Source organism: Gallus gallus, chromosome 1 (genome assembly GCF_016699485.2).
Source record: "Gallus gallus isolate bGalGal1 chromosome 1, bGalGal1.mat.broiler.GRCg7b, whole genome shotgun sequence".
Classification (NCBI taxonomy): Eukaryota; Metazoa; Chordata; class Aves; order Galliformes; family Phasianidae; genus Gallus; species Gallus gallus.
In genome coordinates this window covers 120,569,193-120,592,872 of record NC_052532.1, presented here as the reverse complement: position 1 = coordinate 120,592,872, position 23,680 = coordinate 120,569,193, and the positions used below count along the sequence as shown (strand labels likewise).

Genomic DNA, 23,680 nt, shown 5'->3' with positions numbered 1-23,680 from the left:
CCTGATGGCGGCTGCAGCTCCTCACAGGGAGCGGAGGGGCAGCGCTGAGCTCTGCTCTGTGTGACAGCGACAGGGCCCGAGGGAACGGCATGGAGCTGTGTCAGGGGAGGGGCAGCTGGGGGTTAGGGACAGGGGCTGCACCAGAGGGCGGTGGGCATGGAACGGGCTGCCCAGGGCTGTGGGCATGGCCCCGAGTGCCAGAGTTCAACACCTTGCTGTGGTAGCCACAGTGTGGTCAGCTCTGGTCCCCCGTGGGACAGGGAGCAGATTTTGTATGGGTATCTCACTCTGACAGCTGCTAAGGGGTTACTTCTGTGGGAAATAATTAAGAGAATGGGGCTACAGACTTAGAAATGGTGTAGCTGGACTCGAGGGCCTGAGGCAGTCTCTTGTCACGCCACTTGGATTAGGCAAAGCTCACCCGACTACTCAGCATTCTGCAAGCACTGCACTCATTCATGTCATGAGGCTGAAGGCAGCTCTCAGTCCTGCTTCCCATTTCAAAACTGTTGCATTTTACAAGTTGCAGGGCCATGCCCCTACCTCTAAAGGTAAATTATCTGCGGGATTTTTCACTCCTAGAAGATACTGCCTTTTCAGCACTGTTTTGTACCATTTCCCGAAGCCTCAGTCACTGTTTCTGGTTTGGATAACGGTAATTGGAGATATCTGTGCCCAAAAATTAAAATGACATTTCTATGCTAGGAAAAGTTTGACTTCATGAGGAAAAGCTTTGCAGTTTTGTAATCGTGTTTTGGCGACATTCATTATGCCCTCAGTTGCACCCTTCTTCAGTACACTGTGTTTATGCAGAAGTGGAAGTCAAGCACACTTCTAAAAGCATTTTAGGACCACTTAATTAATTAAGCCTCTCAGCAACCCGCTTTTTAGATAACAGGCAGAGGTTAAGTGAATTTCCAAAGGTCGATTAGCAGGCGAGCGGCACAGCTTGGATGAGAGCAGAAATGTCTGCTTTAGAGCATTAAAAATAAAAGAGAAAAGCTGGCAGAGGGGCCCTTCCCCATCCAGGCTGGGAGGTGAGGTGCAGGCGAAGGACAGGGTGAGGCGGGACACAAATTAACCATGAAATTCAGTGTGTGCCAGTTAGTTCCACCTATTTATCACTGTACGTTTCAGCCTGGAAAAGGAGTCCAGCATCCTGTTTGAAGCTGGGAGCAGGGAGAGTGATGGCACAGACCCTTGCTGCCTGGGCAGTCTTTCCTTCCTCTGAGTCTTATGTTCAAATATAGTATCAGTCGTGAGGTGCTAAATAAATTATCTTGGTGTATAAGGGCATGTGGTCCATCCATTTAGGCTGTGGATGAAGCTTGAAAGCTCAAACAAATTATTCAGGAGCACTCTTATTAAGAAAATGTGCCCCTCAACCCATTTATGGATAGACAAAACTCATTTTGTGGGTGAAAGCATGAGTGCGACGCTGACATAATAATTATTATTTCAGTAGATAGGGTCTCACAGACTTCATAGTTTGGACAGCGGAGCACAAGTTTTCAGACTGCCACATGCCCCAAATTCCATGCAAGATGTTGGTTACCCTCAACATCTACCTGAGCAATATGTCCAAGGAGAGAAGCGATGGATGCCCAGAAAGCCCAACCTTGCACTGCTGGTATGGGTTTGCTTTGCCTCTGTTGCAGGAAAGGAAAAACCTGGAGAACTGGGAAAAACTCCAGTCAGGGCACAGGCAAAACTTGTGTTTACCCCAAAAGCACCGTGGTTCCTGCCCCAGCCCTTGGGCCCCCTCTGCCGAAGGCTGAGTTCATACCTGGACACGCACAGCACCCACTTGGGACTAGGCCATGGAGGGTGAGGCAGTCATGGAAATTGGAGTACAAAAGTCCAACTCCCATGCTCACAGCATGCCGTGACAATATCTAGCACCTGGGATCAGGACTGTGTCCCTAGTCTAGCTCCCAGGATCAGAAGTGCTGTATCTCATGGGACTGAAGCCATGGTAACAAACCACCCCAGCTTTGCTGGCGCATTCCCCCTCAGAAACAGTAAGCTGTCGGAGTAGGGTTTAGCCGTATCACCAGGTGTCATGTAAAGCAGTGTTTTATTCAAGAAAGCCCTTCTGTTTGTAGGGTCGGCAGGATCGTGGCCGCAGCACGCATCAGCAGTGAGATGGGACGGCCATACAGGCACACACCTGCACATCTCTACCCAGTGGGCACTCAGCCACATTTGCCCAGGCACTCGAGTAGCTCCATGCGGATGGCAATGCGCACGTGCCAGCCCAGCGGGATGAGGCGGATGTAGCGGGCCACAATGGGCGGCCGCAGCAGGTTCTGCACTGAGGATGACCGGTCCGAGTTGCCATAGAAAACCTGCCAAGAGAGGCAGAGGCAGACACAGTTCAGGGGCTGATCAGCGTTGCACTCACTGTCACCATGGCAGCATGATGGCCATGGGGCTGGACCCCTGTGTGCCACGGGGAAGCACCAGACCCCACCCACGCTGCTTTTCACACAGGCCCCCCTCCCTTAGGCCACCTCCCCCAAGACTTTTATGGTATCAAATGCACCCCTGCGACTATCACTGGAAGGCAAAGCACAAGGTCCACCCACCCGGTTGTTCCCGGTCTGATCCTTGTAGTAAACCCAGTTGAGGTTCTCATCTGTGCGGTACTGCACGCTGTATTTGGTCATCCACTCATCAGCATCACAGCGCCCTTGTGTGAGGATCCCTGAGATCACCTTCACCTCCTTCAGGTCGATCTGCAGCCACTGCCCGTTGTCCTGGTACTTGGAGAGCCAGGCGCACCTGGGGGGACACCGCCAGCCCCGCTGCGCCCTAAGCCGCCACCCAGGCAACCCTGCTGCCCCACGATGCCAGGGGGCTTGGCCCCCACAGAATTATAGAATTACAGAATCATTAAGGTTAGAAAATACATTTAAGATCATCTAGTCCAACCACCAACCCATCACCACCGTGCCCATTAATCCATGCCCCTCAGTGATATATCTACCCCATGCCCTCCCACAGGGTCCCCACAGCCAAAGGGGGTATTTTCAGACTCACCCAAAGCCTTGGCCGTTGAGGCGGGCCTTATTGGCTGTCCATGAGGAGTACCAGCCTGTGTACTGCTCGGGGTTGGAGCAGCTGATCTGGTCAGGGGTGACAGCGCCAGACTCAAAGCCGAGGGGCTTGTGGTAGGGGCACTCTGCAGGGCAAGATGAAAACATGCCACCACTAGTAACACGAGCTACTCTGCCTTCTGGTTGCCTTTGTCCTAATCTTTTGTCAGTACCCTCTGTGGTTTCCTTGTGCCCTACCCTCTCTGCACAGGATGCCAGGGATGCTCTTAAGCCCCTGCAGTTATTTGCTGCCCAGGGGACATGGCATCTAAATTTCTCATTCTTACATACAGTTATTCCTAAGTCGTTGCTGCTCGTGATGTCTGGGGGAAAAGGTTTTATTTGCACTTTGTAGTCTCCCAGTCCCCCTTTCCTTGCAAGCAGAAGCAAATGGATCCAGGCTGGATCCGTGGTCCTGGATCCTGCCTCCAAGCTGTCCTTGGGAAATGTCTGGCACCACTTTTTTTGCCTCATCTCCTTCAGCTCCTCCTCATGCACTATCGTGATTTACAGCTGTGCCTATGCAGCAGAATTGCTGAGCCTGCTCCAATCAGATCTGCGTGTTCTGCTCTGGGGGTTGTAACTGTGCTTGCAGATAGTCTTCCCTTATGTAAAAATGTGCAGGTACTTATGTGTGAGAGAGGTGTAATGCCTGGCCTTCCTGAAGGCTTAGAGATCTTCTGAGTTTTGCCTTCCAGTCTCCAGGCTACCAAACCTGATCCCACAACAGCCTTCTGCAACACTGAGAGGCTAAGCAAAACTCCCAGGGGCTGCCAGCATGCAGAGCAGCTGAACGCTCCTTGGACCAAGCATTTTTTGTTACGACCATCTTTTATGCAAGCAGATTATCACTAAGTATTTAGATGCAGATTAAGAAGATGCTCACAAGCTTCATGTGGGAGCTGCTTGGGCAAGCATCTGTACTTGCCTACAGCATTTTGTGATTTTGCAACCTGTGGAGAGGGATATTCCTATTGCATATGTGTGCCCCAAAGAGGAACTCTGTCATGTTATACATCTTAGCATGCTTTGTTTCATGGGCAATAAACAAGTGAGTGAAGTGGCATGCATCTTTCCGCGTGGGTGGGACATTTCAGGGCCTTAGATATGTCTGATAGACCACTATAATGCATCATGGTTACAAATAAGCTCTTTGCAGGGTGCCAAAGTGCACCCGGAGCACGGGGTGGCCACTGCCTCCTCCAGCCACTGCCCCTTGGTTCGTGCCACGCCTGAGCACACCAGTGGGATGGTCGATGTCTCATCAGCAAATTCCACCAGGTCAGTATTTTACACGTCAATATCTCATTAACATATCTCGTTCAGTCAGTGCCACATTAATGTATTTTCCCCCCAAAACCATGCAGCTGTTGCCTTGCCTTCCTCCAGGCATGGAAACACCAAGTCCAATAACAACAACCAGCAGCAGCTGCTTGAAACCCCTGTACCCACAGCACACAATTTATATGCATTTATATGATGTTAAAGAAAAAATCAGAAGGAAACAGAGATTAGCTTTCATTTTTCTGAAGGGCTGAAGGGAATGTGGGTAGAGGTAAATGTGGGCAGGGGTAAAACCATCCTGTGGATTTATAGCTATCTGCCTTCTTAGTGCAGGCTCGTGACATCACCATCAGCCTTTTCTCCACATTAAACCTAACCCAAACGTCCCCTCTTTCAGTTTAAAGCCATCACCCCTTGTCCTTTCACTGCACTCCCCGATGAAGAATCCCTCCCTGGCTCTCTTGTGGGCCCCTTTAAGTGCTGAAAGGCAATGAGGCCTCCCTAGAGCCTCCCCTTCTGCAGCTGGAACAAGCCCAACTCCCTCAGCCCCTCTCCATAGGAGAGCTGCTCCTCTAGACCCACTTGTGGCTGGGGCTCCGACCTGCCTAAGTGTCTCCCTTTGTGTAAGAAACCACTTCTGCAGAGCAGCTGAGGTGGCCCCACATGTTTACTACTTGGCAGGCTTATCTCGAAGGCAGCGTAGTTTTACTTTTAGCATCACTAATCCATAGATCACACAAGTATAATGAAATTAGCAGGTCACCTTCTGGTACACAGGGCCGCGCCACACACACAGACCCAGAACGGTTGCCTGGCGCCTGCCTGGCCAAACCAGCTCAACCACATAATGCCTTTATCGCTGACCTGAAGGAAACCCGGGGAGTGCCCACAGCCCACCGCCCTCTGGTGCAGCCCCTGTCCCTAACCCCCAGCTGCCCCTCCCCTGACACAGCTCCATGCCGTTCCCTCGGGCCCTGTCGCTGTCACACAGAGCAGAGCTCAGCGCTGCCCCTCCGCTCCCTGTGAGGAGCTGCAGCCGCCATCAGGCCTCCCCTCAGCTCCTCTGCTCTGCGCTGAGCAAACACACGGGCCTCAGCTGCTCCTCATGCGTCTTGCTTTCCAGACCCTTCAACATCTTTGTAGCCCTCCTTTGGATGAATCGTAATAGTTTGATTGGAGAGCTCAGGGGAAGCAGAGGGCCGGGTGCGGATGGCTGCAAAGCCTCTGCTCTTACCTGCTGAGTCACTCCTCAGGCAGGAGTCTTTCACATCCAACACCAGTGTGGAACAGGAACATCTGTTTTCTCCCCCTCTCATTTGTACATGCTCTGTTAACAGTGTCATCTCTTGCAGCTTTTACATATGCATATTTTTTTGTTTGCAAGCTGGGAAGAGGGCATCAGCCAGCCTGAACCACACTGGGTGCCCTCACCAGGCCAGGGGTGCTGTTGTCTTTCTGCTGGGTCAGGGTCGCCCTTCACCTCCCATGGGCGCAGCTCCACCAGCCCCAGTGTTTGGGGCAGGCAGCACTGCAGCACCCTCACTGCAATGCAGGGTGCAATGAGGGGAAATGCTGAGGGCCGTAACACAGACACCGCTGAAAGAAAGCGACCCGTTACCTGGCATGCACTCCAAGCTGTTAGTTCCGCTGGACCACACTGAATTAGGACCTCCCTGACAATTGCATTTGCAAGCTTTGCTGTGCCACAGCTCCAGTCTCTCATCCTAAAGGGGAAATTAAGAAAAAAAAAAAAAAAAAACAACTTAGTAATCGATGATAGTGACACAAAGCTAAATGCCAGTCCAGAATCCTAAATGTGAGTGCGATCTGATAGAGTGACATCCACAGAGAAATGAAGGGTGTCTGCATCTAAATTTTGCAGCCCTCTTGGCTGCTCTTGAACCACGGTGTCACTGCAGAGTCCACAGCCCCGAGGCCATGCCACCCAAGTGAGCATCCTGGCTCCTTCTGGATCAGGAGGACCTCATCACCTCCTGGCTCAGCCACGCTGGGTCCAGCCTGGTCCTCCTGCACATGGGGCTGAAGGCCGCACCATACAGCGTATCTCTGGGGATTTGCACAAGATGTGGCTGTCCTACAGCCCTGCTGGGACCACTGATATGCCACAGGGTGTTATGTCCTCATGCTCCTGCGCCAGGAGGAGCTGCCACACCAGGATCCCCCCAGAAGGACATCATGTGATGAGTGCTGATTGAAGGCTGTTGTTGGAGTGAGGCAGAGGAGAGTCCCCAGCGCAAATGGCTGCTCTTAGATGCTCTGCCTGTGACACACAGGTGACTTTCATGGGTACGCATGCAGATTCACTCTTGTGGTGCATGAAGAAGGCATAGGGGGAATTTCAAAATAGAAAGATTTACAAGTTGCTTCTGCTAAGGGGACCAGCACTCTGAAACCGGTCACAAACTCATGGCAGAAATGGTCCCTCACCCATCCCACATTCCTCCACCCATTCCCAGAGGTGTCAGGCACTTTCTGTTCCTCCTACTGCCTGCAGGAGCAGAGCCAGCTGTAAGGACTCACCTCACCAGGGGACAGGGCCAGAACAGCTGCGGGCAGCAGGCATGGAGGGAAGAAGAGAGAGAGTTCAGATGTGATAATATCAGGAAGTGCAATGGGTATTTACTCCTGAGCCTGTTTCAAATAAAGGGAGAACGTAGCATCTCCCCAGTCTGATTGCCAGGGGAAAGCAAGAGGACATGGGCATCAGCTGTGGGTAGGAGCAGGATGCTGATATGCCCATATCATTGCTACTCTGCCACTAGGCTTTCTTTGTGATGGCTTTGATGTTTCCTTTTTCCAATCAGAGATGCCTGAAACATCCTGAGGAGAAGCTCATGTCAGTTTCAGTCTCTGCTTTCCAACTGACGTTGCCTCCATTCATTTTTGCCATCTTCCTGCCCTGCAGTTTTCCTTTCCCATTTTGTTTGTAAAAAGAAGGGCTGATGACAGGTGAAATCTCAGCCTACAGCCATTGCAGATCACTGGTGGCTTCGGAGGAGATACAGCACCCCTCGAGGTGGCTCTCATGAGAAGATTCCTCTGAGCGACATGGAGGATAACAAAATGTAAATAGGTCTTCCCAATCAATCTGACATGCAAAACACCCCTTCCTTCCTTTTTTTGTTTTTGTTTTTTTTTTTTTAGAGAAAGTTCTGTGGCTGAAGAGGAAGCACTGCTATTTTTGTAACACCTGACCTGGTTTATCTTCTGCCTGTCCCTGAGCAGTGATATTTTACAAGCCGTATCCTTACCGAAAGAGCTGTCCTACCTCCCCGCAAAGCCCAAAGCAGGCTGTTTTAATAGCACTTAGACAGGGAGAATAGTGCCCAGACAACTATGAAAATAGAATAATTTTAAAAGTTCCCATGACTGCTGATAAATTGTCAATCCAAGTCAAACATCAGCCCTCACATTTACAACAGATACAGCGAACTGTGGCCACTAAGGGCTGAGCTATGGAGCAAGTAAAATCTTGCACACAGAAACCACAAGAAAACAGCAATCTGCAAACAGCGATGCTGTGAATAGGAAAAGGGGATTATTCTTTTTTTATCAAATGAATTAGGCTCTGAATTATTCACTGAAATCTAGTTATGATTTATTCATTCACACGCTAACTTTGCTGAGCCTAGGAAGGTCCAACTAATGCTGGCAATTTACATCTTGCATTTACACAGCAAGTTTCATCTCAAAAGATTCACAAATGCTGTGCAATTATAATCAGCTGAAATATAAACTGTACACAAAGCTCTGTTTATTACTGAAATGCAGCTTCTCCTAAGCTTTGACAGTGAGACTGAATGTATCGAGAATCTGAAAGAAAGACCCCAGCAAGGAACAAAATGATAAAGAAATACTTAAAAACAGAGATGGTCTCCCTCACTTCAGTTTCCCAAGCAAGCATTTCTGGCTTCCAGGACATTGTGTGTTAACCCAAGGCATCTGCCCTGGCTGAAAAAGTTAACATCAGTCTGATGAAAAGGTGTAGCAGTTAATGCTCCTCGTCACCAGATTGATACGGTAGTGGCTGGGACTTTATCATGTATCAAAACCATACCTATAACAGCAATGCAGCACGTTTCCTGCCTGCTTGATGCTCTATTTAATGGCACTGGCTGACACAGGGCTGTTGCTTCTGGTAGGCAACGAGCGCTTAGGCAGACCTTCCGAGTCCCTGATTTGAGAGCCAAGACCAAACTCTGGCCCCTCATTGATGGTTACAGCTGGAAACCCAGCAGCTGTGAGTGAAACAACAACAAAAGGAGTCATTTTCAGGGTGAATGGTGGGACCTATTCAACCGACCCGGAGGATGGCACAAACTTTGACATTCTGAGACGAAATGGGTTAACTGCAAAGGGCAGCATCCTGCAAGTAGCTTGGCCATTGGGGTGCTGGGCTTTGGGCAGTGGTGGTTATGGACAGACCGAGCATCCCACAGCATCCCCCTGACGTCCCCTGACGTTGGGAAAGGAAAGGAGAGAAAGCAATGCCCTTGCCTGCAGTTGGCTGGAAAAAGCAGTAATTGATATATTGGTGTGTTTACAGCTGTGATGGGCCCTGTCCTACAAAGGAAATGAAGAGGAAAGCTAGCTGCCAATAGTTTCAAAATGTGATGGCCAGCATGCTTTTATAGTGAGCATGCTTGCCTTCAAGGAAGGTTACAAAGATAATTGGTAATTGTAGGTCAGACAGAACGAATTGCTGCAGTCCATGGAAGAGTCATGAATTTGCACCGCTGCTGCAGGCTGTTTTAAAAGTACAAGACTGAAAAAAAAACACATTAAGACAGAAAGAGTCCCATTACAGCTCCCGGGACATTGAGCAAGCCATCAGTTCATTGAAATAAAGCATTATTTGTGTGTATTTGTGAGGGACAGGGAGTTATGTCTCACCTCTTCCCCGTCCCCCCATCCCACCAGGCCGTGAGAGACCTCCAACACGTGGCTGGGCACAAATGCTGTTTCTCAGCACCGGATGTGGGGATGGGGACAGTGGAATGGGGAGGAGGTGGAAGCCCTGGGCTGCAGGTGGGGCAAAACAGCAGCTACCTGAGGTTCTGGTGGGGGTAGAGTGGAGGTGGGGACTACCAACATCAAGGACGTTCAGGTGGGGGGCAATAGGCACTGCAAAGAGCGAGCAAGGTTTCTTTGGCTCCCCTTCATCCCATAGATTTTTGAAGTCAAGCTCTTCTCTGAACACTGAGGCTGGAAACAATAAACATGAAGTCCAGAAAGGGCAGGCAGGGGCGCAACAAGGCACCACGCGATGGAATACTGGCATTTAGCAACAGGAGCAGATAACTGCAGCTGTCAGAAAATCCCTGGTTATTGAGAATGTGCCTGAACATGAGAAAGAAAGGAGGAAGGGAAGTGTGGCCAGAAGGAACGATGGCAAAGCTGAGGGATTTCAGGTCACCTCTGAGACATCGTGTTGGACATCCTGACCCCTGAGCCATGATGGCAAGCCATCCTGTTTAGAGTGGCTAGGATTAATGGTGGGTGTGCGAGCACGAGAGGGCACGCTGTAAGATAAAATGGAGAATTAAAGCATAGAGTAAACATCATTCACTTGATTTACCAGGGTAAGCTGGTAAGTTTCCCGGTCATGGAAAATGTTATCGACTATTCATTGACTTTACAATTTAGGTGGCCTAGATCTTCAGCTGGAAAAAAACATCAGCTCTTGTTTGTGCAGGCGGCCTCTGCCTTTAACAGGGCTCAGAGAGAGGAGCGGCTTTGTTTTCCCTCTGCTTCTCCTAGTGCAGAGCACCGCCTGCATGTCCCCAGCGTGCCTGCTCCCCTGCAACGAGTGCGGCATTGCGTTGCATTGCACAGGAGGAAGGGAAACATTTTAAAACAGGGAGAGGTGTGACTGTGGCCCCGGAAAAACTATCTCAGGAATGAAAACGGAGAGGGCAATGAATGGCTTTATCACGTTTTTGGAAAGGCTGTGCATTTCAGCTCCCTGTTTGTCGTGAGCACCCCTGCAAGAGCAGAAGTTAGGTGAGGAGGTAGGTAAGCTACACAGGGGGCCAAGATGTGCAGCCATCCAGTGCAATGAGCACCTTGATTTCCAGAGAGTAGGAAGCCTCCTTCTGAGGGGACAAATGAAGCCTGGAACGGGGCATGATGAGTCCTTGGTAGGGGCACTTTTCCCTTGTATTGCATCTTTATTTCAATGATGCTTAATCTGGCTTTCCTTTTGGTTCATCTCTTTTGTGTTCCACTTACTACGTGCCAGTATTTATCTGGAATTTATAAAAGCCGTATTGAAATAATGACAATTACACCTATTTAATTCAAATTCATTTCTCTTTTACGCCTGCTGTCTCCTCAGTGCTTCTACAAATCTTTTCTGTTTTGAAAATACTTGGAAAAATAAAGGAAAACGAAGAAAAATCAACCTTTGCCTCTCTTCTTCTCTCGAGAACATCAATTATCCTTTTTTCTAAAGTGTTCCCTTGAGAATTTTTGGCCTTTTCTGATCTCACTGACACATTTGTTCCTTCCCACTCAGAGCTCTGCAGTACGTTGCCTGCACAGTAATTTTAGTGATTTTGTTAGATGTCCCACTTGTGCCAAAGGGTGGCACTAAAGATGTTATTTACTGCGATCTGAAGGCGGGGTTGAGCCTTTAGCTGTTGGATGTTGTTTTGTTTTTTTTTTTCAAAGCTGCAAAAAATAGAGAGGGAAAAAAAATCCCCTTCTTCCAACTGTTGAGACGTGCTTCTTCCCCAGTGCACGACAAGCAGGGATGGAGCGATGTGGCGCTGGTACGTCACATCGATGTGCTGCGAGCGTGTTCGTGGCAGCCCCCAGATCTGAGAGCTGGTGCAGAATCGTGATGCACCATCTGCTGCTGTTGCTGCCTCTGCTTTGTGGGGTTCCCAGCAAGCAGAAACCTGGCAAAGCACGAGGGCAGGGTGCTCCCCTAAGCTGAGGCTCTGCGGGAGAGAATTGCTAAGGAGCTTACGCTGTCATCGGAGCAGCCGGCTCAGGGCTGACCCACCAGTGCTTCCCCACGGTGGAAGAGGAGGTGGCCCGAGGGGACCTGGGCAAAGGGCTGGTGCCCACTGAGCAGGTAGAAGAGGGTGCTTGGGCCGTGGAAAACACAAGTAGGTTTTTTTAAAAAAAGCGGTAAATGAATAAATAAATAAATAAATACCAAAATAGCGTTGCCTGGAAAGTGATCCTGCAAGTGATTTTTTTTCACTGCAGGCTCTCTGAGAATATCCTGATGTGTGGGTGTCTATTAACAGCAAGCTGTGCCTGGGCTTCAGAGCAAGGCGTGAGCTGGTTCCAAGGGCTAATTGCAGTTATGCCGCCCATCGGGAAAAAAATGTGCAGTTTGTGTAAAAACAGCCTTCCAAGAAGCTCAGGCACCAAATGAAGGACAGCACAGAGATCAGGTACGAAGGCAGTGCACAAGTATTTGCTGGCAGATCAAAGGAAGACATATGAATTAGACAGCGCAGGGTAGAGCTGAGCATGCCAGGATGAAACGGAGGCATGGCCACTTGAGGAACACCTTCTTACCCATGACATTCAGAAGGCCATGGGTGTCCAACCTTTTGGCTTGCTTGTACCACACTGAGTGAAGAGGAATTGTCTTGGGCTACGTGCACAAAGCTTGCTCCTAAAGTAATGCCTCCCATTTATTTCCACGGAAACTACAATGATACAAAGAGCACAATAACACTGTTTGATAGAGCAAAATCTCAGCTACAAAATACTCTTTTTTCAACATAGTCACTGCTATTAGCTCTGCATTTTTGTCAGTGGTGAATGAGAGCCTGCATGCTGCACTCACAACAATCTGCACCAGTGGAGGTGACCCACTGTGGCTGTCACCACTGCTGAAACACGCCAACCAGCACCTCACTGTGCTCACATCCACTGCTTGATCTCCACAAACGTTCAGCAAGTATCAATAAATGTCAATGGGTGCCATTTGTTTCTGCATGGAGAAATTCAATTATACCTCTCCTTCATCCGCACTCCTGTGTCAGAGTGCCCCTCTGCTGCCATCTGTCATGTGGCAGCAAAATGTAACAGGATATTGGTGGAAAGGCTCAACCTCTACTGCCAAACTACCAACAACCGCCTCTGATGTCGTGGGCTGACATCATAAAATGGAATTACTTTTGAAGCAGCCCTCATAAAATAGATAACATAGTTAATGTATGTAAGTAACAAAACTTATTTTAATATATAATATTTTTTATTAAAGCTAGAAAACAATGCAACACCACCACAAAACTGGAGGGATATGTGACCCTGTCTCTATGATGCTGATGCATCAGACTGGTTCGATGGCAGTGGCTGCCATTCGCAGTGAGCTCTCAAGGGGTTCCTCAGAGGCTTTTGATGGAATGGTACTCCTCCTGTGCTTCATCCTTGAAAAAAGTTGTTCACAAATGTAGGCAGTGCCAAAAAGCGATGACACGAATAAGGTGTGACTGTGAAGCAAGGAATGTTTTCCTCTGATAAGAGAGGTCTCATAAAAGTAAAAAGACACGGTCAGATTTTTGAGTGGAATGTCTGATTGTAACTCTGCACACTCCATTTGAAAATATGCAGGTCATTTATTTGTATCAACTGAAAATGGGGTTGCAGGCTGAGAGTTGGACACGCGTGAGGTAGCAAAGTAACTGACAGACACAGAGGAGGACTTTAAGTTCTAGACAATAGACTTAACAATCTAGAAAAAAAAAAAGGAAAAATGGAGAATTCAACATATGTGGGGGGAAAGCTGGTCTGCTCAATACTTTTGTCCCAAATGGACACACCGTACTGCAGCCACACGCTGATGTTGATAGATACTGCATAGCACCCAGCAAGAGCAACCCCAGCCTTGAGACATTCAGATCTTTCCTGTCAGCTGTGAAGAAGTCAGAAGTTCAAACACAACCTGAAAGCGATCTCCTTGTGCCACAGTGAGGTTAATTAAAATGGAACTGATAAACACTTCCCTCCCCCCCCCCCCTTTTTTTTTAATACTTATGATTTTTATTCTTAGAGTGCCTTTGAAATTCTTTCCCAGGACAAAATATCTGAAAGAGCCTTTAAGAAAAGCAGATCTCTACCAGCAATGTCGTGCTGCTAAAGAAAATGAGTGGCTTTTGATTAACCAAGAGCTTTGATTAATGAAGGACCGGTCTTTCATATTCTACTGTACCTCATTTTTCAAATCAGCATTATTATTTACTCACTGGCTCAGCTGCACTACAATTTTCTGTGTAAATTCATATTTTGACAAATTACGTGCCAGTCTTTTTACACTGCAATTACTTCGCGAAACAGAGTTGTACTACTGAATATTCATAGAGCTGTAAGAAGGCTGCTCACTCATGTACGTAAATTACAAGTCTCCTGCACAATTTTTTCTTTCCCTGATTATTTTGCTTCCATAAAGAGCTCCTTCTGTACCCCACAGCCCAAAGGAGTTTGGATGAAACGAGACATACAAAGGGAGACATCTGAAAGCACATCTCTAGAGGCAAAGTGCGTACCTTTGTACCAGAAAAGAAGAGACAGCAGGACTCTCCCCATCTTGAACCGCATCTTTTCCTTCCCCTTTCAGGAATAGCTCCTTAGCCCGCTGCTCAGTTTTCTGGGAAGGCATGAGATTAACTTAAGCTTTGCCTAAGCACATTACGCTCCACCATTCTCAGGATTTTATCAAGTAGCATCAAGCCAACTGCACAGTCAAGCTCCATGTGCCGTATCTAAAAGGTAGAAAGCACTGTGGTACTGGCACTCTGACTGTATTCAGACATATGTCCACGTATGGATGTGGTACTTAGGAACATGGATTAGTGGGCAGTACTGGTGGTAGGTAGATGGCTGGACTAGGTAATCTTAGAGGTCTTTTCCAATCTTAATGATTCTGTGATTCTGTGAACAAGGACGTGCCTAACTAGAAACCACATTTACCCATCGTACAAAGGCAGAGGATGTGCCTAATGCTTATAAATCATAGACCGTTTTATGCAGTGCATATTGTCTATTGTATGTAATATGCATTAATTATCTTTCACCCCAGTTATTTACCTCTGCATCATTGATGCCTGTCCTAATAATTGCTGTGTGTAGGAATCTTCCCTGGCCTTACTGCTCTTTCAGTCACCTAATTGCAAGGGGCTGAAAACTGCAATTAGTGGATCAAACAGAAATAGCACATTTTTGTCATTTACTAGCAGAGATGTAAAACTTTGAAACAACAACAAAAAAATTAACTTCCCTTTGCTAACGGTTCTACCTATCATATCCTATCATTACATGGTGCTGTCAACCCAGCATGAAAGACAGATTACTGGTGATTCCAGTGAATATTGCTCCTGTTCCTCCAACCTCTGTTAATGATGTGCAATTAGCAGTGAATTTTTAATGGAGGTTTTTGACAGCTATTGCTTCACAAGCAGCTTCCTTTGTTTCAGAAGATCTCCAACTGCATGTGCAGGGAGTAGGTTAAACCACAGCACAGCTCATGTGGGCTGTGGGTGCATGAAGCTCCATCTACCTTCAGTCTCCTGGTCTATGTGCATTCAGAAAACTCTGTACAAACAAAGATGCTGATATTTTGGTGGGATCTGCCTCACCTACCTTTGGAATCCTAAAGGCTATGGATGTCCTACCCATGGGATGTCAGATCCTGCATCTTTGTGTTGTAATTTCCTGGAGACACTCAAGGTCAGGCTGGATATGGCTCTGAGCACCCTGATCTAGCTGTAGGTGTCCCTGTCCGTTGCAGGGCAGTGTGACCAGGTGACCTTTAAGGGACTCTTCCGACTCAAATGATTCTATGCTTGTATGATGCATCCTGGCCACATCACGGCATGTGACATGGACAGTCTGAGCATCCTGCTATGAGGGCTGTCATAGCCCTATGACACCAGGAAGCATCAATGCATCCATAGGTGAGTGGCAGAGATGAGATGAGGCCTGCAGTTGTCTACACCCAGACTTGAGTCCACCATTTTTATAGGTCATTCATCTGAAGAAAGGCCAGTCCTCTAGCTACAGACCTATCAGTCTCACCTCAGTGCTGGGAAGGTTATGGAACAAATAATCTTGGGAGCCATCGTGGACCAGTTAAAGGTCAACCAGGGGATCAGGCCCAGTCAGCATGGGTTTACAAATGGTAGATCCTGTTTGGCAAACCTGATTTCATTCTATGGCAAGGTGACCCACTTGGTGGATGAAGGTAAGGCTGTCGATGTGGTCTACCTGTAGACCTGACTTTACTACAGTAAAGCCTTTGACACTGTCCCCCACAACATTCTTGTGGAGAAGCTGGCTGCCCACAGTTTGGGTGGGCTTACGCTCCTCTGGGTGAGACACTACCTGGATGGTTGGGCCCAAAGAGTTTGTGGTCAATGGAGTTAAATCCAGTTGGTGGTCAGTCACAAGCGGTGTCCCACAGGGCTCGTTACTGAGGCTGCTTCTATTTAACGTCTTTATTAATGATCTTGATGAGGGGATTGAGTGCACCCTCAGTAAGTTTGCAGATGACACCAAGCTGGGAGGGAGTGTTGATCTGCCTGAGGGGAGAAAGGCACTACAGAGGGACCTGGATAGACTGGAATGATGGGCCAAGGCAAACTGTATGAGTTTCAATAGGGCCAAGTGTCGGGTCCTGCATTTTGGTCGCAACAACCCCAGGCAACCCTACAGGCTTAGGGAGGAGTGGCTGGAAAGCTGCCTGATGGAAAGCGACCTTGGTGTACAGATGGACAGGCGGCTGAACATGAGCCAGCAGTGTGCCCAGGTGGCCAAGAAGGCCAGTGGCATCCTGGCTTGGATCAGGAATGGTGTGGTGAGCAGAACTAGGGAAGTCGTCCTGCCCCTGTACTCTGCATTGGTGAGGCCTCACCTCGAGTACTGTGTTCAGTTTTGGGCACCTGATTACAGAAAGGACATGGAGGTGCTGGAGCAGGTCCAAAGAAGGGCAACAAGGCTTGTGAAGGGCTTGGAGAACATGCTCTACGAGGAGAGATGAAGGAACTGGGGCTGTTTAGTCTGGGGAAAAGGAGGCTGAGGGGAAACCTTATTGCTCTCTTTCAATATCTGAAAGGTGCTTACAGCGAGAGCGGGGTTGGTCTCTTCTCACTGCTGACAGAAAGAGGGAAAATGGCCTTAAGTTGCGCCAGGGTAAGTTTAAGTTGGATATCAGGAAAAACTTCTTTACAGAAAGGATTGTTAAGCACTGGAATGAGCTCCCCAGGGAGGTGGTTGAGTCACCATTAAAAACCGTTTGGATGTGGTGCTCAGGGACATGATTTAGTGGAGGGTTGTTAGACTTAGGGTAGTATGATTAGGTTGTGGTTGGACTTGATGATCTTTAAGGTCTTTTCCAACCTAAGTGATTCTATGATTCTAGTAGACATCTTAACACGGCCCCCTCCAGTGGTCACAGAGATGGACCTGGTCCTGCCTTCACATCTACCTTGGTGGGCTGATACAAGGCTGACCCGATCTCTCTTGTGTTCCCTCCACATGCTCTTATAACAAAATCTCACCTAAATAAGCCTCATTCAGCAGGTTGGCCCTGAAGCATCCCACTCCCTGCTGCCACTCCACACTGTGTGGCACCCCCTTCCCAGTGCCATGAGGCACAGCAGTAAGTAAGCAAGTGTCTTATCCCAGACACCAGAAAAAGCTGCTCCTCTCTGGGGGCATTTTCCAAAGGTTGGGGCAGCTCCCTGTTTTTGGTTCAGTGGTCTTGTGCTCATTTTCAGCACTCCTCTTGGAGCAGCAGGAGTCAGCAGACTGTCATGCCGCAGGTCTTGGTTTCATGCAAGAAATGCAGTAGCTCAGGAATGATATTCAGAAATAACACTCAAAAGGATATCCTCAAAGCTAGCAGCTCCCAGTTATAAAATTCCCTCCCTGCAGAACACCAGGGCAGCCTTTGTGCAAAAATATACCAAAAAACCAAGAAGCAAAATCAACAGGTAACACAGTTAGTCTCTCTGTCCTTGGTACTGTCTCTAGTTACATATTGTTGACTCTAGCCCATCCCTGAGCCAGGGTGAATGACTGAGCAGCTGTACCCCTTTCAAAGCGTGCACTTTTTGAGCTAATTGTTAAAATGCAATGAGCTTGTGAAAACAAAGGCACTGGAAATGATTCAAATCAAGACAAGCTCAGTCAGAACAAAAATCATTCAAAAAAAGTCAAACTGGTTCATGAGATGAGTCAGAGAGCTTTAAAACTGAAGTCTCTGTATAAACATCATGTACTCCAGACCCTCTGGGTCTAATGCTGTTGATAATGCTTCTTTTTAATAACCTTAAATGGCAACACCTCCACTACAGACAGTATTACTAAATGAATCATGTAGTTTTTTCCTAGCAGTCAGATAAATACTTCCAGGTATAGAAGACAGAAAATATTTTAAAGCCAGTACACAACACAGCACCATTTTTTTTTTAAAGGGTAAAATTTAGCCTGGCATTGGTTTTGATAATAGAACAAAACTGTGCCTGGTGCAATAAGACCAGAGTAGGATAATCTGATTACACCATGCTGCTATGTAAAACAAGAACAGGGATAGCCTGAGCATGTGCACTCTTCAGGCCACACATCTACTCCAGGTCCAGCTCATGTCCCATTGACCCTAAAACATTTTTGTACATTTTTATGGCGCTCTGATATTTTGCTACACTTTCTTCTTTCACATTGTCTGAAATAACACAAAGGGCACCCTGAAGCATCACGGTGCTTTTGTTGCACAAAACTGAGGGCTTGGCTGACACTTCCAGGGGTACATAAGGACGTAAGGATACAAAGCTCTGGGATGGTATCAGGGGGAATGAAGCAGAGTGGAGGTTGTTCAGCCAACAACTGGGAATGACATGCATCCTTCCCAGCTGGGTGGAGCTGGCCTACACCCCAATCTCACCAGTAATTTAAACTAAGAATTAATTAGCGTGGATGGCTGGAGGCCAGTGTTCTAGTCTGTACTTTGCTTTGCTTTGCTTGGTTAACAGATATAACCACACCTCTGTACCATTTGAAGATCAACATGCCAACTTACGCAGGCTTGCATTTTCTGCTCATAGCTTTCTTTCTGTCAGAGTTCATGGGGGATGAATCTGCTTCTGGGCACACCAGAGCAGTGTCTCCAGGAGCTCTCAAAAGGCACGAAGCGTGCACAGAGACCTCCTGGAGATGGACCAGCCTGGCCCAGCAGTGGTGTGGACACATGTCCTTGAAGGGCAGGCCAGAATGGAAGGTGCCCATGTGCGAGGGAAGCACAGCTCCACACGGTGATTTTGTGTTTCTCCCAAAGTCAGAGTGCCAGACAGGTAAATGAGAGCAACACACACAAATTTGTATGTCTGGGATCCAAGCACATGCACCACGCAATTTCTCAGTGCTAACGTGTGGCTGGCACACGCTGGTCTTAGCATAGCTAGGGAACGTACGAAATACACATTTATATGTGTACGTGTGAATCGTAGGCATCTCTCAGATGTAGGATACTGACATGCTGAGAGAGGAAAACTGCCAATGCTTTTGGAGCGTGAGTCAGTCCTTCAAGAGCTGGATCCCCTCGAAGTGGATGGGGTGATGATGGTCTGCCCATGATGAAGATCTGGCTCTCAAAATAAAATATTATTTCAAGGAGCCTGAGCATGGGCTTATGTCCTCTTCTGAAAAAAAAGCACCACAGTGCAAAAAACACAACATGACTAGTTACCTGGTGCTGCCCACCAGGAGCAGGCCCAGATCCCTGACACACCTCAGGGATTTGTGGCTGTCATCAGCATGGTGGGCACCACGGAGCCATCATGGAGGGATGATGGGATGTATCTTCCCTGAAGGCTTTCATATACTACAGTGGAGAATTCTAGATGTAGTGGACAGCTTTGGACCTGCAACCTGAAAGCAACCCTGCTATGACAGGCATTTTACCCTATAAGTAGGGCTCAGTGTGGAGGTCTCAGGTCTTGTTGAGCCTATTTAGCCCTGGAGTGCCTCTTCCTTCTGCAGAGACTTCTTCACCCCAGGCCCTGCTGGGGCTCCCATGCACAGACAGGTGCTGTGTCAGCATCCATACCCAATGGTCACCATTTCCTAACGGCTTGCACATGGAGAATGAGAGAGAACAGTGAAATTGCTCTGAGGCAAACAAGTTACAGGGAGTGGCTGAGGGACTTGGGATTGTTCAGTCTGGAGACGATGAGGCTGAGGGCAGACCATATTGCTCTCTGCAACTGCCTGCAAGGAGGCTGTAGCAAGGTGGGATTTGTTCTCTTTTCTCAGACACCAAGTGATAGGACACAAAGAAATGGCCTCAAGTTGCACCAGAGGAGGCTTAGTTGGATATGAGGAAGAATTTCTTCACAGAGAAAGTGGAGTTGGTGGAGTCCTCGTTCCTGGAGGTTGTCCAGGAGGTGCGAGGACAAGGCATTAAGTGGCATGGTTAGTGGCAGACTTTATAATGTTAGGCGATGGGTGTCCTTGATGATCTTAAGAGACTTATTCGATGGTTCTGATGTGTTTTTTAGGGTGAAAAATCAAATCCTGCAGTAACACTGTCTAAATTATGTTTAGACTGTTAGAAAAGGTGCTATTGGGCACAGGGCCTGTGGCAGGCTCAGGGCTGTCTCTCAGCAAGTCGTGCCACTTGTGCAGGGCTCTCCTGACTGGTGGGCCTTTCTGCTCCCAGCTCCACACATCGTTCTTCTTCCACTTCGTGGAGGACCTGCACTTTTTTAATGAGCTTGTAAGGCTGCCCATCTGGGGAGAAAAAGAGGAAGCCTAGACTAAAGGTAACTACCCTGTGAGGAAAAAAAAAAAGACAGCGTTGGTTCCACTGGGGCTCGAACCCAGGACCTTCTGCGTGTAAAGCAGACGTGATAACCACTACACTATGGAACCGCTACGGAAACTTCGCCTTGCGGCACTCCACCTATCGATGAGATGCTTGTGCGCTTCTCCCCCCGCCTTCGGTCCCGCCCCCACGGAGGGAACAGACCATTGGAGGAGCGCGCGGAGGGGCGGTTCCCTCCCCTGGCGGTTTGGCCGGGAGCGGCAGTTTGTGAGGAAGGGCGCGCGGGCTGGAAAGGCGGGCGGTGTACCTGAGCACGTTAAGGAGTTTCCTGTCAGAAGTGTGGGGTTTTTTTTTTTACCTGGGTCGGTGCAGCTTGTGTTTCAGCACGCTAACAGAACGCAGACGCTGCTGTCCTTCGGCAGTTCTCGTGCCCGTTTCTTTTTCCTGGGGTTGCTTCACGAAGAGGTGGCAGAATCTGAGTGCTGTAGTTGGTTGTCATCTCCACGGGCTCCAAATGTAGGCTGAGACTGCAGTCTATACCATTACGCTCTGCCTTTCCAGAACATTCCGCTGAATTTTTCTGATGACCTTTTTGTGGATTTTTGGTGGCTTTTTTTTTTTTCCTTTTAATTTTTTACATTATTCCCATTTTTACAGAGAGTGCCCTGATGCTTCCATAGTGTTCCTGTGTAGTTTCTTGCCCTTTCTTGGCTCATGTTTCTGGTTCTGTGTTCTTTTTGCCAGGGATGCTAAGTTTGATGTCTTTTGTCCGTTGTCTTTGCAATCGGAAATATCCACTGAGGGAAATGTCTTTTCCCGTTCACCCAGACTGACCTTGGGCTCATTTACCAAAAGGCTTCAGTCATCACACTGACTTTGATAGGAAAAAAGCCAGATAATGTGACTCTGTGTATTTATTTCTCCTGTATCTCTTCTTTTTATTCCTTCTGTTATTGACAGATCGCTCAGCTGGGGACATGTCCCCTGGCCAGTGCTTTAAAATACATGGCTGGATCACATAAAAATACTTTCCTGAGCTTGACTGGGTAAGAGGAGGGGAACCACGGTGCAGAAGGAGCACATTCACTGCGACTGTGATCATCTTCAGCCTTTTTGAAAATGTGGAAAGGAGGATGGCTTTGTTAGGTCCAGCTGATGTCCTTGGGCTTGAATGGGAAAGCCTATTTGGAAAGCTACATGTTACTATGATCCCTATATGTAACTGGAGAGGTGGCTCATGCCAACACATCTATCAGGTTGTTGGGTCACTTCAGAGCTCTGAAAAGGGATGAGCAACTTCCATGAATAACAAGAGAAAACATGCTGGGGAAGACTTTGTCCTACGGAAGCTAACAACTAAAGGTTTGATTCATTTCCCACTGATGTTGGATGAAAGATTTCTAATGGATTTGCTGGCTATTGGAACGAGCCTTATGGCCTCTCATTATGCAGAAATCTTGCTAAAAGCCAATATGGATGAATTTATCAGCTGCAGTAAATATTTTATAAATGACATGCATCCCCAGAGTGCAGTGGAAAGAGGTTATGATGTATTTTTACTTGCATGCATTTTGGCAGAACACTGTGATCATTCATAAATGATTAGCTACTGTAACTCGGATAAGGGAAAGTGCATCCTGCCAGAAAAGCAAACATCAAAACTCTCCTGGGCCATGCAGAATTAGGGCACCTCGTGTGTATTTTATTTGCTGTCTCATCCCACAGACAAGGAGTAGCTTTGAATATGGAAGCTTGTGCCTGGGACTCCAGAAACTCAAAGAACTAGCTCAGTCAATTAAAAAAAAAAAAAAGCATATTCACATTTTTCACATTCACATAGTGCCTTCTGCTCGCTTCACTTCAGATATATTTTACATGTTAAGAAACGTGCCTGTTCCATCACAGTGAGGGAACTCTGCTATCTGTCCCAAAAGATGATCTGATCACTGTGTCCAAGTGCCCTCACGCTGGCAGTTGATGTCTTTAGAACTGTCACCAAACTGATGGCAAAAATTTCTTGAAAATACCATGCTGTAGTATTACTAAAGGTTTGGAGCAAGGGGATCAAGGTCTTCATCTGATGGTCTCTGTTCTGTCCCACCCATTTCCTGGGAGGAAACAGGACCTGGCCTTAGGGAATGCCATCATGAGGAGAGGCTGCAGAGGAAGGAGTACTGTGGTCCCCATCCACACGATGCTTCCTCTCATATGCATCGTAACCCTAACCTTAAGCCATGCATTGTAACCTGTACCCTTCTTTGGGCTCACAGCCCCCACAGTGACCCAGCAAAATGGCTGCTGTGCTCTGTTCCATCACTGCACAGACAGACCAAGCGAGCAGCTCCTCTCTGGCTTTCAGAAGAGGGTAGAAGGACAGAGTGGGGGTATGAGTGGTTAGTGGTGCGACGGATGCTGAGGGCCGTGCGCGAGAGTGTACTGGCAATATTACAGTACCAAACTTATTCTGGTACCTAATATTTATGAGTTATTTGGTAGTGTATGTGCTCAAAATTGCAGTGTCCTCGTGCTGTCCGTGTGCTGCCCCGCACAGGAAGTGGCAGATTCTTCTGAGGCTGTTGTGTCAACACTGAGCAGTAAGAAATGGCCTTGGGCTTGATGGCTCTGCCCTTGCTGGCACCTGTGAGGTGACTGAGAGCCCACGGACAGCAAGGCAAGGAGGTGGGTCACACGAGCAGGCCCTGCAGCCAGGGGGCAGGGTTTGATTTCAAAGCACATGGTAGTATGGCTTCCTGACTGCACAGGTCAGCCGTACTGGCGAACTGTCTGACCCCTTTTCAGGAGTTACACTGGGAAGGGACAAGCTAAGCCATGAGCTTGGTTCCCTGAACTCATTACACTCTTCTGGAGAGAAGCTGTGTGCAGGTGAGATGCCATCTGCATGTGCTTCTTGGCAAATTAATCTGGCAGTACATTCTTCCCTGGGGACTTTCATTACCATACCAGTCACATCAGGGAACCAAATACCTGGGCGGTTTGCATTTATCCCCTGTGTGCTGGGTAGGTCTGCTAAAATGCAAATCACTGCCTCATCCCAGCTGAAAGGCCTTTCCTCTGAAGAGAGACCATGTGACTTCAGATGCGCAGACGGTAACTTCAGCCCATCCCTTTCTCTGCCTGTGATACAGGAGGCACGGTGACAAAACAGATCTCCAATAGCATGCAAGCAGCACAGCTGGAGGGCTGCAGCCAAGAACTGCCGCATCACGATGAATATGGTACTTACCCTTGACTGCTTCTGAGGAGTCAGGCTCAAAAAATTTCCTCTCGGGAGGCTGTGTCGGTAGGTGGAGAGTAAGTGCTTTGTGAGCTCCAGAGCCCCAGGGAAGATTGGAGTGCTGGTTCTGCAGAGCTGCGCCCTTCATTATGCAGTTCTGGTTCCAAAAAGGGACTGCTTCTGCTTCGAAAGGAAGCTTCTAAAGGTAACTCTTGTGGAAAAAAAAGCAGGTAATTTCTTCAAGTCAGATATTTGTAT

The 23,680-nt window shown here is 48.0% G+C and overlaps 2 protein-coding genes and 1 non-coding gene across 11 annotated transcripts in view; 1 reads left to right on the top strand and 2 right to left on the bottom strand.

The window, feature by feature from the left end:
- Positions 1–2,060: 2,060 nt before the first annotated feature.
- On the bottom strand, positions 2,061–23,558 carry RS1 (retinoschisin 1). Of its 3 annotated transcripts, XM_040702214.1 has the most exons (7): positions 23,432–23,558; positions 13,916–14,016; positions 6,924–6,949; positions 6,001–6,106; positions 3,043–3,184; positions 2,589–2,784; positions 2,061–2,348 (listed from the first exon to the last, which is right to left on the bottom strand). In XM_040702214.1, exons 2-7 carry the CDS (start codon positions 13,965–13,967, stop codon positions 2,196–2,198), a joined length of 675 nt encoding a protein of 224 aa, XP_040558148.1. In that variant the 5' UTR covers positions 13,968–14,016; positions 23,432–23,558; the 3' UTR covers positions 2,061–2,195.
- On the bottom strand, positions 20,222–20,294 carry TRNAV-UAC. Its single transcript has one exon. It is a non-coding gene; the product is annotated as a tRNA-Val (tRNA).
- The window catches only part of PPEF1 (protein phosphatase with EF-hand domain 1), a 29,940-nt gene continuing 29,603 nt past the window's right edge, over positions 23,344–23,680 (top strand). For 3 of the 7 annotated variants that reach the window (XM_046903607.1, XM_046903626.1, XM_015272859.4), the window contains exon 1: positions 23,344–23,423. The gene's annotated coding sequence lies outside the window, so the exon portion shown is untranslated. Of the gene's footprint in view, positions 23,653–23,680 lie in introns of all 7 variants that reach the window. The other 4 variants (XM_046903634.1, XM_015272832.4, XM_046903630.1 and 1 more) reach the window with 2 other exon arrangements.